The sequence below is a fragment of the Palaemon carinicauda genome, chromosome 15 (genome assembly GCF_036898095.1).
Source record: "Palaemon carinicauda isolate YSFRI2023 chromosome 15, ASM3689809v2, whole genome shotgun sequence".
Classification (NCBI taxonomy): Eukaryota; Metazoa; Arthropoda; class Malacostraca; order Decapoda; family Palaemonidae; genus Palaemon; species Palaemon carinicauda.
This window is the reverse complement of record NC_090739.1, coordinates 73,729,711-73,743,942: the sequence shown is the minus strand read 5'-3', so window position 1 is coordinate 73,743,942 and position 14,232 is coordinate 73,729,711. Positions and strand designations below refer to the sequence as shown.

At 36.1% G+C, this 14,232-nt stretch overlaps 1 protein-coding gene across 1 annotated transcript in view; it reads left to right on the top strand.

Annotated features, from left to right (window-relative positions):
* Positions 1-11,605, top strand: part of LOC137654010 (uncharacterized) — a 107,065-nt gene extending 95,460 nt beyond the window's left edge. The window contains exon 8 of the mRNA XM_068387644.1: positions 10,403-11,605. Within this exon, the coding sequence (XP_068243745.1) occupies positions 10,403-11,427 (1,025 nt within the window). The 3' untranslated portion in view covers positions 11,428-11,605. The remainder of the gene's footprint in view (positions 1-10,402) is intronic.
* Positions 11,606-14,232: the final 2,627 nt, after the last annotated feature.

The window sequence follows — 14,232 nt, the reverse complement described above, 5'->3', positions numbered from 1 at the left end:
TACTATTAACAGATTGTGTATCATTACTTGTGTGGGAGTTAACTTCTTATAGTAGCGTTCTTTTTTCCCCATTTTTTATGGGGTAAGCAGAGTTGCCTTCTGATTGAAGGACTGCTTTGGCTATTGGGTAGACTGTAGTCATGATTGGCTGCCTTGCCTGACATTCCTTAGACTAATGTAGTGTATGTTCATGTGTTATACTAGTCACCAGCGTCTTTTCCAGCAGCAAGGAGTGCTGGCGCTGTTAGGTTGACTATGTACCTCCGAAATTTGGTGACTGAAAATTCACCCCCACTCCCCACCCCACACCCCCGTAGACCAATGTAGTGTATGTTCATGTGTTATACTAGTCACCAGCGCCCTTTCCAGCAGCAAGGAGTGCTGGCGCTGTTAGGTTGACTATGTACCTCTGAAATTTGGTGACTGAAAATTCACCCCCACTCCCCACCCCACACCCCCGTCAACTTTGAACCTAGCAATCTTCAAAACTAAGTATTTTCACTATTTTGATATCACTTATAGTCAAAAGTTGATTCTGTCACTGTTAGATTGGTTATGAAAGGTACAGATTTTAATGGTGTTTAATTGTGTGTCATAGTGAATCCTCAAAATTTCAAGTAAATTGGTCTAAGTTTTTTTCATTAAGTTACTATCAAAGAAACAAAGAAGCTGACAGATGCATACAAAGAAATCTATCTCAAACAATACTCCTTCCCCACCCCTCTGTCGAGAAATCTACCTCAAACAATACTCCTTCCCCACCCCTCAGTGGAGACCGGGTAATTAAGAATTTGGTCTTGGTTTCAAGTGGATTGGATAATATTTGACGGAGTTATGGTCAAAAGTCAATTCTGATCTTTCCAGTCACTGTGACCTTAACCGTTTGTAGTCTAAATTTTATGGGGTCTGTTGTGTCATAGTGCATCTCTCTTGAAAATTTCAATTAATCAGTCTAGTAGTGGTTCCGTAAAGTTGCTAACAAAGGAAAACGCAGACAGAAAGAAATTTATCAAAAATAATATCCTTTGTCCATCTCAGTAGGGAAAGGGTAAAAATTGCTGATATCATTGGTTGTCATGGGAACACAAGTAAAATTTTGGGTTATGCCCCATATTTTTAGGAATGCATATTCTATTATCATTAGACCTTGACATCAAAGGAAGTGTGTTCACATGATGGGAATAGCCTGAGGAATGCACTCTAACAAGTCTATTTTTAATATTTGTGGCTTTGTTATACTTCAACATAACAATTTTGAAAATTCCTAAAAAATGTCAAAGACAACTAAAAATATATGCTAACATTCAACATACTTCTGTAAAGGCTAATAAAAAATAATTGCCCTCCCCATAAAAAAATGAAAAGCTTCCGTAATAGGTTGAAATAATTTTTATACCTTTCGGGGTTTGCATATGGAGGAAAAATCACCTATTGTGTAGATCTACAGTATTATGTGATGAAGCAAAATATTAAAAAAAAATTACATGATCAATAAACACTTCAAGACTCATTTAACAAATGCAGCAAGAAATTATCAAGTCTTGACTTGATAGTTTTGTTTGAAGCAATGTTATGAAGATCTTTTTAATGATGGAAAAACAGTTCAGGTTTTGTGTTACAGGTAATTAGCTTTACACAAGTGTGGTAAAGTATGCTAGAAAAGTTTGAAACATGAAGTGTGCTGTAAGAATTATATGTACACCAATTTTCTGGCATCTTAGCTTAGCCTGATTTATGATTTTTGCTAAACAATGCAGTCACCTCTTACTACTGTTCTAAACCTCAGCATGAGTCTAATACATAACACAGGCTATTAACTTTAACCAATATCAAATCATTATTGAATGCAGACCATACACAATCTACTCTTCTGTATGTATGTGGATGCTCTGCTGATTTTGTATTACACTATTTGCTGAAGGGACATAATTATTGTTCTGTGGTGTCCTTCTTTGTTCAATTTGGCAATAGGAAAAATTACTCCTTATTAATCTTTGTTTAAAATTTTTATATTTCACCTTCTAATTTTGGTATTAGTGTTGAAAGTGCTCATGTGAACACACCTATAGGTTTACAAAATTTTAATCGCTTTTAGTGTTACTAGTGCATTTTTTTTTTTTTTTCAAATTTTATCCTGAATGATTTTTCATACCTTGTCTCTCATATTGTGAGTGCATTCTTCCCTAATATTAGCAGGCATGAAAAGAAGAACTATGCCATAAAAAGGTTCAGGTCCAGGCTTGCACAGGGACTTCTTTATCCTGATCTGTAATACAAGCTGTTTGTATTTTTATGCATGAAAGTGATTTTATGATTAATGGGTTTATATGAAAAATATGTCTACAGTATCATGTTTTGTCTAATATATAAATTGTTCTTGCATCTATACAAACCATTCGTCCTTTGAATAGGGATACGTTTTTAGCACAAGCTGGAATGGCCGTTGAAATCATCTAGGTACTTAACGACAGACAGCGAGCACCGGCAAGAAGCCCGGCAGATAAGGGCATACTGTTGTGCCCTTAACCCTTTCACTGTGATAACGTACAGTGTACGTCAAAACGTGCCAGTACAGTGACGGTGTATGATGTACCCAGGTACTTCATTTACAAATATAAACCATATGGAAATTAAAATTATTTGTTTATCATACCAAAGAGTACAACACATGGATGTACAGTACGGTGCCGAATTATGCGTGTTCGAATTATGTGATTTCCCCATTTATGCGGTTGCTAGTTTTCAAAAATAAATTTTCTGTATCTGTGAAGCTATTGAAAGTCTGCGAGTCAAGCACTACAAAATGTATCAAATCTATTGTCTTTTTAAGTATGTTGGTAGCCCTAAATACAGTGCATGATAGTAAATGTTGCCAAAGGACATTTACCTTACATTTCATCAACTTAAGTTTCATAATAAATAGCCTATTTAAGGAAAAATTCCATATCAACAATGAAATCAACTTTAACTATGCGAGTCCAGCTGACAAAACGTAAACAGAATGTACTTATGTTCCCGGCAATCTTTATCTTTCTCAAACCTTTCGATAATTTTAATGGTAGTGTTATTGATGGTATATTAAAGCATTATTTTTGTTTAGTACAGCATATATAAAAGCTTTATTTTCCCAGTGGGTGTTCAAGGTTTTCACGCATAGGCTGGGTTCGTCTATCGGCAGTGAATAGCCTAAATTTCAGTACTGAGTCGGCAATATTTTGTCATATTTTAAAAGGTATAGATTTGCTTTACAAAGATTTATTTTGTAGTACACGGTATAATTATAAAAACCTCTGTTAGAGAGAGAGAGAGAAATTGATTGATTTGATGCCAGAAAACCTCAAATCTCTCTCTCTCTCTCTCTCTCTCTCGCTCTCGCTAAGCTACCTTTCGCTACCTCTAAACCTTTGTTGCTTCACACAGTTTATTATATTAAATATCAATCATGATTCAGATTTTCCGTACTTTCTCCAATCTCGCACCATCTGACACATCGAACGTTATAGTGGCAATTTTTCGATGACTAAAAACCGGCCTAGGTGGGTACGAGTTGACTAATAGCTGAAGTTAGGAAAAGAATTTGGATATGGAATGGACAATTACCTTTCGTAATAGTTTGGAATTATCGTAAATTACACTGATATTAGCGGCAGTTTATTATTGTTGATTAATGCAAACAAATATGGTTTTCCTGTTTTGCTACGTATGTAGGAATTTATATGGATACGGTAATTAAAATATTTGTAATAAAAGATTTACTAAAAGCTCCTAATATCATTATTTATCACCTTGATCATTTGTTTCATTTCATTCGTTTGTTCATTATGGTCAACCATGGAGCCACAGTAAACAAACGGAAGGTTTTCGTTTTTGGCGGCGTGTTTAGGAAAAACATTACATGTGTATGAATCGCTTTCATTTCATTTGTTTCATTGGTTTAAGAAAAATATGTAAAACAACATTGGTAATAACAAAATCATCATATAATCAATACTTGGTAAGATAGCTGTTGTGGTAAAAAGTAACCTAAACACAGATGTGTAAAGGCGTTCATTTCTTCGCTATGATCAGAGATGAATGTAAACAGATTGATGGATTCCGATTTTCATGGTGGACTTTTTGGCCTGGTTAGGAAACCCATTATATAAAATCGCCTTTATTTTATTAATTTTGGATTTTTAATGATACAAAAAAGCTAGTCCTATACAACAGATATGACTTAGTAAAATTACTAATCATTTTAGGTCGTGTTATAAGGGGAAATATACGGTATTCAAACCCTTCCTTGGTGTAATTTTAACCTTTTTCAAGTTATCAAAACTTTAAAACATTTCAAATGTTTTATCTATTTATGAGAACAATTTAATATCAGGAAAAATACAGTATAGTACATAGAAAGAAATGAAAATGGGTTGTAAACGCGTTTGGATCGGCAAGTTTGTTTGTCATGGCCCTAATCGAATTATTCCTGTTGTGTGTTTCGAAATACACTGTGCAATTTTCCATTTACAGTATGTGGATCCATTTATTGACCAAATTCTCGCATAATTCGGGACCTTACTGTGCATGTTTCCACTTAAGGATATTTTGCTAGGAAATAGCTCCTCAATTTTAGTTCTACGGTACAGTGTATCAGTTTGAGACCGATTTGGTCTGTATACTGCTCTCCAGATATTCACTTAGCTTGATAGCAGCTTATGCCCGTTCACACAGAATGCTGAAGTATCTCAACCATTGGTTGATCCTGGCCTCCTCTGTGAGGCAGTTGATACAGGATTGAGATTGGATTCTCACATTTTGTCCCAATTTGGGAATTTTGATAAATCAGAAGTCAAATCTCATATCTTAGCAGAGGTTGAAGTACTTTTATAGGTAGTAGGTTGGCCAGGGCACCAACCACCCGTTGAGATACTACTGCTGGAGAGTTATGGGGTCCTTTGACTGGCCAGACACTACTACATTGGATCCTTCTCTCTGGTTATAGTTCATTTTCCCTTTGCCTACAGACACACACCGAATAGTCTGGCCTATTCTTTACATATTTTCCTCTGTCCTCATACAACTGACAACACCAAACAATTTATCTTCACCCAAGGGGTTACTGCACTGTAATTATTCAGTGGCCACTTTCCTCTTGGCAAGGGGAGAAGAGACTTTAGCTATGGTAAGCAGCTCTTTTAGGAGAATGACTCTCCAAAATCAAACCATTGTTCTGCAGTCTTGGATAGTGCCATAGCCTCTGTACCCTGGTCTTCCACGGTTTTGGGTTAAGAGTTCTCTTGCTTGAGGGTACACTCGGGCATACTATTTTATCTTATTTCCCTTCCTCTTTGTTTTGTTAAAGCTTTTATAGTTTATATGGGTGATATTTATTTTAATGTTGTTACTGTTCTTAAATTATTTTATTTTTCCATGTTTCCTTTCCTCACTGGGCTATTTTCCCTGTTGGAGCCCCTGGGCTCATAGCATCCTGCTTTTCCAACTAGGGTTGTAGCTTAGCAGTTAATAATAATAATACCAATACTAATGCTGAGATACACTTCAGTAGCAAAAGTCTTTCTGCCAGACGATTGCTTCAGCAAGCTCAGTGAGGTAATGTTACTGTTTCTGTCCAAGACAGAAATCCCAGTTTGGCTCTGGCAGTCTTCTCAACCAGCTTTCCTCATTAGAGAGTCATTTCCTCATAGGTGCCTCTACCGGAGATCTCTTTTAAGTGGCATTTGAAGGATCGGTGGTCAGCCGCCAGGGATCCCCTCACGTTTTTGCTTCCATGGCACAAGAGTATCAGGACGATCTTACTTGATGGCTAAACAAGGAAAACCTTGCCATTCTCTGTGTTCGACATATGACTGTTCTCAGATGGGTCGAAGTAAGGGTTGGGCACACACAGGTTGTATCAGTAGTGTTGTCAAGAGAAGAAATAAATCTGCACATCAACATCCTCAAAATGAAAGCAGCCTTGCTAGCACTGCAAGCATTCCAGGAAAGTTTGATGAGGAGAGTTGATAGTGTTATTATTATTATTATTATTATTATTATTATTATTATTACGATTTACTATTACTAGCTAAGCTACGACCCTAGTTGGAAAAGCAAGATGCTATACTGTAAGCCTAAGGGCTCAAACGGGAAAAAAATAGCCCAGTGAGGAAAGGAAATAAGGAAATAAATAAATAATATAAGAAGTAATGAAAAATTAAAATAAAATATTTTAAAAACATTAGCAACATAAAAACATTTGCTGCGAGTTTGAACTTTAGAAGTTCTACTGATTCAACTACCTGATTAGGGAGATTATTCCACAACTTGGTCACAGCTGGAATAAAACTTCTAGAGTACTGTGTAGTATTGAACCTCATGATGGAGAAGGCCTGACTATGAGAATTAACTGCATACCTAGTATTACGAACAGGATGGAACTATCCGGGAAGATCTGAATGTAAAGGAAGGTCAGAATTTTAAAAATCTTATGCAACATGCATAATGAACTAATTGAACGACAATGCCAGAGATTAATATCTCGATCAGGAATAAGAAATTTATTAGACCGTAAGTTCCTGTCCAACAAATTAAGACGAGAGTCAGCAACTGAAGACCAGACAGGAGAACAATAATCGAAACAATGTAAAATGAAGGAATTAAATCGCTTCTTCAGAATAGATTGATCACCAAAAATCTTGGAAGACTTTCTCAATAAGCCAATTTTTTGTGCAATTGAAGAAGACACAGACCTAATGTGTTTCTCAAAAGTAAATTTGCTGTTGAGAATCACACCTTATATTTTAAGTCATACAATATTAAAGAAACATTATCAATGCCGAGATCCAGATGTTTAGGAGCCACGGTCCTTGACCTACTTACAATCATACCCCATAATTTGCACCATGCACTAATTTTAACTAGATCAGCAACCCCGGATCTACTTTCAAGAGATGGACTTCATGCAATTAGAGTAGATTGATTGATTTAAAGTTCTCAGGCATCCTGACATCTCAATTAGAGTAGAATCATCTGCATATGCAACAAGCAGTACTGGCTTACATCAACAAACAAAGGGATTCAATCTCACGCCTATCTCCTAGCTAATTAGGCTCATGCATATCTGGGCAGCATTCCACTCCATAGAGTTGTCGGCCTAGTACATTCCAGGCAAGAGGTATGTACTAGCAGACACACTCAGTTGCCAGGGTCAGGTTTTATTGTTTGAGTGGTCCCTGCATTCAGGCATAGCAGAGTGGCTCCTTGCCCTGTGGGGTTCTCTGGGGAACAACCTGTTTGCTACCTGGTTAAACAGGAAGCTCTCCGTGTTTTGCTCCCTTGTACCAGACCCTTTGACTGTGATCAAAGACGCCTTCCAACACCCATAGGATCACTTGGATGAATATACCTTCCCTCCATATGCTAGTACTCTGAATGACCCTGGTGGCTCCTAGAAGGCTTCATGCCGAGTGATAAACCGATTTGTAAGCACTTCTAGTTGATGTCCCAAGAGAACTATCCCAATAGTCCACACCTGTAATCTACGCCTACAGAGATACCACCAATCCATGAAGTCTCTGAAACTTTCCAGCTGAATGCTATCCAGAATCTCTTCCAACTGAAAGGCTTTTCGTGAGGTCCTGCTCAAGAAATATCTGGGTATCTGTGACGGTCCTCTGCAGTTGTCTTATCAGGGCAAGTGGGCCATCTTCCATAAATGATGATGTAAAAGGAATTTCTCTGGTCAGCATCTCTAGCTAAGATCAAGAATTTTCTCATCTTCCTTCACTGAGAGAAGTGCCTTTCATTTGTGGCTATCAAAGGTTACTGGTCAGCTTCAAGTATGGTGTTTTGACTAAAGGGTATAGACCTCTCTTCCTCGTGTTAGTTGTCTGTGCTCATGAAGAACATCAAGCAGTCTTCCCAAACCCAGGACCTCAGACCCCTGGAGTGGGATGTGACCCTCATTCTGAAGGCTGTTACATGTATCACGTTCAAGCCTTTTTTAGAAGTTCTTCAGACAGATCTAACAAGACTTTTTTTTTTTTCTTATTCTGTTTACTAGCTTTACAATTAGCAAAGAGAATAGCCAAATTGCTCATACTTTTACTTCATCACCCATACTGAGGGGTGGAAGGAAGTCTTAGTTTTATACCTGGCTTTGTGACTTAAAACTCAGGAACCTGTCGACATGCACTTTGAGACCTTTTCTATCCCTCTCTACGAGAAGGCTCTGGTGTGATTTTAAGAGGAGCTAACACCTTAGGCCTGATTAAAGTCTGGGGTATAGGCCCCACCCTAACGCCAGACCACCTTCGTGCCCTTTTACCTATGCGAGTCTACCCACAATTTCCTCAACAACTTTGTGTCCTTGGTGGCTGCTCGTCCAGTTCTGTAGCCAGCTCAGCTCCCACACCATACGTGACAGTGAGCATCTTTTCAATGGTAACAAATAGTCTGTAGCAAAAGGTAGAATGACTGGCAGCTCTTCATTTTTTCAGTCCTTTCTCTCGGGGACAAAGCAGTAAAAAACGTTATGTACTGGATTGGACTTTGTTGGTAAAATACACTTCTGAGCTCTATTCTTTAATCAAAGAGGTATATCTCACCCATCATCCCTAATGATGGGAAGATGGTGGAATTTATACCAACTCATTGATCATCATGTGCTAGTTATATTATTCTGGCCTGATATTCCCTTCGGGGTAAGGGATCCCTGAGTTTACCACGTACAAATCATCTTAGACAGGACAGGCTCTATCAGTCTACTCATCCCTATGCTAGACATTACTGGAGTCATCTTTGTTCCCTTACAAAACCAAAGAGATTAAAATTTCCAAGGAAGATAAAGAACCTGCAGTTTGATTCTATGGGAACTGTGAGTCTCTCTATATAAAGGAAAAAAAAGGTTTGTATACATGCAGGAACAAATAACAGTCCTATGAGTTGAATTTCCTCCTCAACCATCCCTCTCAATCCTGAGCCATAAGTTTAAAACAGAGGGGTGGAGTGGTGGGCCTTCTTGCCTAGGCTCACCACCTGTCGATACCATGTTAACGGTTTTGAGGGCCGTTTTAGAATGTGCTGAAAATTTGCCGTTTTAGAATGTGCTGAAAATTTGCCGTTTTAGAATGTGCTGAAAATTTGCCGTTTTAGAATGTGCTGAAAATTTATCCCTGTGGTGGCCTAATTAGTAACGTACCTGATTGGTGGTGATTGCCAGACTGGGGTTCGAGTCTCGCTCAAACTCGTTAGTTTCTTTAGTGTCTGCAACCTCACTATCCTTTTGACCTAAGGGTGGGGGGTTTTTGGGAAGAAACTTTAGGGCTTTGTCTAGTTTCTTAGGGCAATGTCACTATCCCCTACTTCTGCCATTCATGAGTGACCTTTAAACCTTTAAAAAAATGACTGGTTTATATAGCTAGGAAAAATAAAAATTACTTTTTAAAAATGTTTATATTTTATATTATAATTTAGTTTCATTCATTAGCAAATAAGCCATAGAACCCATATACCTTTTTATTATTAATTTTCTGATACTTCATCAAAAAATAATTTATCCAATTTTTAACATTTTTAAGTTTCACCTATATAAGATTTTCAAGATGACTAGTACTTTTAAAATATTAAAGTTTTGACCATTCTTATGTGTTTTTTTTCTTAATATTTGGAATTAAAGGTATGGTTAATCTATTTTCTGACTAAAATTAACTCTAATATCCATACAGTATTTTATATGATATCATGTGTGAAAATTGAAGGATAGATATTTCATGGAATTTTGAGGGCTTCTACTACAGTACTTTTTTCGTATCCTAATATATTTTAATGGCAAACACCTTTACCAAGTCAATGACCCTAAAATAAATGAGGAAAGGTGTTTTGGATATTTTATTTAAAATTTAAATGACTTAGAACTAGTGCTTATCATTTATTTGATTCTCTCTTTTTTTAAATGAGAAGATAACTATTTGCAACATAACTGCATTACAATTTTTATAATTTTTTTTGCTTTGTAATTATACAATATGTAACTCAAGAGAAATGCCCAAACTTTTGTTAGATACTATTTTAGGTATGTTTTAATATTTCAATTATAACAATGGCCTAGTTAATTTTTAATAAAGTCAACAATACCTTTGCTTTGTTTTAGAGGAATACTTCTTAAATATTTATACAGTACTCTACTTGATTTTCAAAATTTAGCTGTATGATGGTTACAGAGAGAACTAAAGGTTTATTGTAGCATAGCTTACTTTCTTGTTCTTATGTTACAATTGGTCTTGTCATTTTAAGTTCTTTATTTTTTTTCTAAATCTTTAAAGCAAGTCCTACGGAAATTTAGCATAGACTGGCTGATGTTGTTAAACCGTTTTATATTTGATGGTGATGATAGTGTTCTGAAATTTTAATTTCCTTTTTACAGGAAAAGGGCATGGTGATGTAGCAGATAATAATGGCGATGGAGGAGATTCATTGACACACATGGGGTCTGGAGCTAGTGAAGATGGCACCCCTCCTCCATTGCAACCTCAGCCAATTCACATTATGCAAGCTCCTACACCATTACCAAGACACCGATACATGCCTTACCAACACTTAGCTGTTTGGAACCCACAAGCAGGTATGCCAAGATATCCAAGTTTGTCTTTACCTACTCAAGGGCCAGGGGTAGCTCCTAGGAATCCTGTTCCTCATACTAGTGACAAATCTAGCCGTGAAACTACTCCACCAGCTCCAGTAACATTACCGGTGGTTCAGCAAGACCCACAATGTTGCATTCGCTCTCCTACAGATGGTAGTACAGTCCCTACTACCTGTAATGGAAGTAGTGTTCATGGCCGCAATGGTGGCTCGCCTCTTACAGCACCTTCCCACCACGAAGGTCCCCTTCCTCATCCAGCTCATAACCCCGTCCCGAGTGTGGCTTCTGCCCCAGCTGGCCAAATACCTCCAGGAAATACCTGTGCGGGGGGCCCACACACCAGTGTACAGTACAATGCTGCAGGATATCCTATGTTTATGGGAGCTCAAATGTTCCAACATTTTCCTGGTTTTGTTCAACCTCATAACTCAGCCCTTTCTAATGGTTTTGTTCCCCCTTCTTTACCCCAAACTAATTTTGTGTTTCCAACTGTGGGCAATGGTATGAATGCAGAATTCATGTATGGTCAATATCCACTTCTTAGTGGTACATCTCAAAGTGGGGGAGGACCAGCTCCTGCTTGTGGGGCTCCAAATGCCATTGGACCATCCTCCACTCCAGGATCTGGACTAACAGCATCCTTAACCTATCCTCATTTCCCTCCCACTCTGCTCCATACACATAATCCGTCCGCCGGTGCCAAGAAGACTTGCTATAACTGTGGGCAACCTGGTCACCGCGGTGCTGAGTGCAAGGAGGCAAGTATAGAGGAAATGTGTAAACGTACCAAGGACCGCTTGGTCTGAGTACAAAATATCTTGGTGCAATAACGACAGCCAATCATTTTGCCAATATTGTTCAAAGCAGGTAATTGACTTCTACAAAAATGGCAAGTTGCATGCAAGAGCCAAAGAGTTGGAAAGATGATGCTCATTCATGATTTATAGATATGTGTGTGTATGTATGATATATATATGTATATATATATATATATATATATATATATATATATATGTATATATATATATATATATATGTATATATATATATATATATATATATATATATATATATATATATATATATATAAACAAGTGATATAGTAACCAACAGAGTAGAGGGTAAGAGAACCATAGGACAGATTAAATCAGTTTTTAGTTGAAAAAATTTCACTACTGAATGATTTTTTAATAAACGGGAAACTCATGCCCTTTAATGTGACATGCTTTTTTGCACTAGAGATGTTTTATATTAATGGAAAAACTATAAAGAAATTGTTCATGTGAAGTTTTCACAGTGATATATGGAAAGACAGTTTTCTATTAGTATTTAAGAGGCCAAAGAAAATAAACTATTTTATGATAGAGGCCAGTGATATTGGTGGAAAAATCCAGTACAGTATAAGGCAACTATCCAATTTGAAGTAAGATGGAAAAATATAAGGCATTTAATGCTTAATAGCCAACCAGTCTTGGGTGAAGTGATACATCTATATATATATATATATATATATATATATATATATATATATATATATATTATAGTTGTGTCGTGGTAGTATAAATAATTATTTTCCAAGCCAATCAAAAGTGACAGTATCACATTTAATTTGCTAGAAGTTAGTCAATGCCATAGGCCTTCATTTTCCAGGTGGAAGCAGAGGTTGCCGAGTTCTTCGTAATCTGCATTAATTGCCAGTATTTGTTCATCCAATAGTCTTTCTCCTTTGAAGCGTTTGGAAGAAGTTAAACTTTATTATTATTACAAATTATTTTCTTAAAAAAAAAAGAAAAAAAAAATCCCATACACTAGTGAAAATTTTGAGGAGTAAATAAGTGTACTCTTAAACCGACCAAAGATGTGGCATTGTTTTGTAAATATAGTATGATGATGAGTAAGTTTCTCCCTGCAAATACTGAGTATAATTTTAAATCTCTTAGTTTTATGTGAAATTGCAATAAGGATCTTCTTCCAATCAAACTCTTGAGGACTATGTCTAGAGATTTAAGTGCAAAGTGAGGTGACTTACAAGATGCCCTATCGTGTTTTATTGACTGACAGGGTCCAGAAGCTTATGCTCATATAACTTGATATTCTTGATATGCAAAGCCATAATACTTTCTAAGTCACTTAATTACTCAGTCATATTTATTTGTTATTTTGATGTGGTGCTTTTCTGCTTAAGGTGAAGAAGAAACAGCTAAGGTTAAGTATGACAACATATTCCATATGTATGTAATTACACATGCATATTCTAACACACACACACACACACACAAATAGTGCATGAGCATGTATATCTATATACATACATGCATGCATACTTCCCCATGTAAAATTCACACTCATGCATAGTTCACGTTGGAGATTGTTGGTCCTTTGCCCTGCTCAAAGTATGTTCTGGCTCATCTATCTTTCAAGATGAATGAAATGCTTATGTATAGAACAGTGTAAAGAAAACCAGATAAAAAAGAACTTTGATTGAAGAGAATCTGCACATGAAAAAAAATGTTAAAAAACATTTTTGGCATGTGCTGTATCAAATAATTTGACAATGGACCATACCTGATATACTTTATTTTAGTCTTTATGTTGTGAAAGAATTTTATGTATTTTGTTAAATGTAACTTCTATTTTGTTTTCATCTCATCCTTTTCTACAACCCTCGTGTTTTTTTCTGTCATCACCCTTGAATTAATATTGTACTTAAATTTATGTGTGCATAACTATGACTTGCTGCTGTCGTACATTGAAATTGTAAGATAGAGATAGTTAACTGGAAAGTTGACTGGCAAAGCAAGTTGCTCATAAAACTTTGTAAAATTTTTACATATCACTTCAATATCTGAGAATCTTGTTAAATCTTTATCCTCAGTCTAATTGGTAGTATTAAGCAAGCACTGAATATTTTCTGTGCTATTTTTTATGGTATGAGAGTTTTAGATTCTGTGAAAGCAATCAAAGATTCGTTGTTGACCAGATATTAAAAAGTAGAATCCTATTTGGAATACAGTACTGTATATGTCTTTTCAAAGTAAATGTGAAAATTTGATTCATAGTGTAGTGACAACGACAATAAAAAATTTTATGATGATGATGATTTACAACTTTGTGAACCTGTCTTTCCTTTTGCAGTGTTATGCATTTTACTAAATTAAAATTACTGTACTGTAGTTACAAATATCTGAAAATTATCGCAGTTGCTTCTGCCATGTTAACGGGTTATTAGTTTTGATTTATAGTTGTTTGTCTTTCTAAGAGAATTTATTGCTTAAAGCAGGACTTTTTTATTTTTATAGTGTTGAGAATTGTGCTGGATATGGAGCTTATTTTAATTTGGTTTTAAACTTTATATTTAATGAAATAGATATTCCTTAGGTTGTCATGAAGCCATAAAACCATTTAAAAAGTTTGCCCTCACAAAGTGTAATGTTATCAAACTACCCAGTTCTTGTAGTACTCTCAGATGGCATTCAACTTAGTGGGTGACTTTAAGTTATTGAAACCATTGATTTACATTTCGTTTCACATTTTAAACTTTTGCATTATAATTCCTAGTGGAAAATATCTACTTTTATTGCAAGGAAACACTTAGTACAGTTAACACAGTA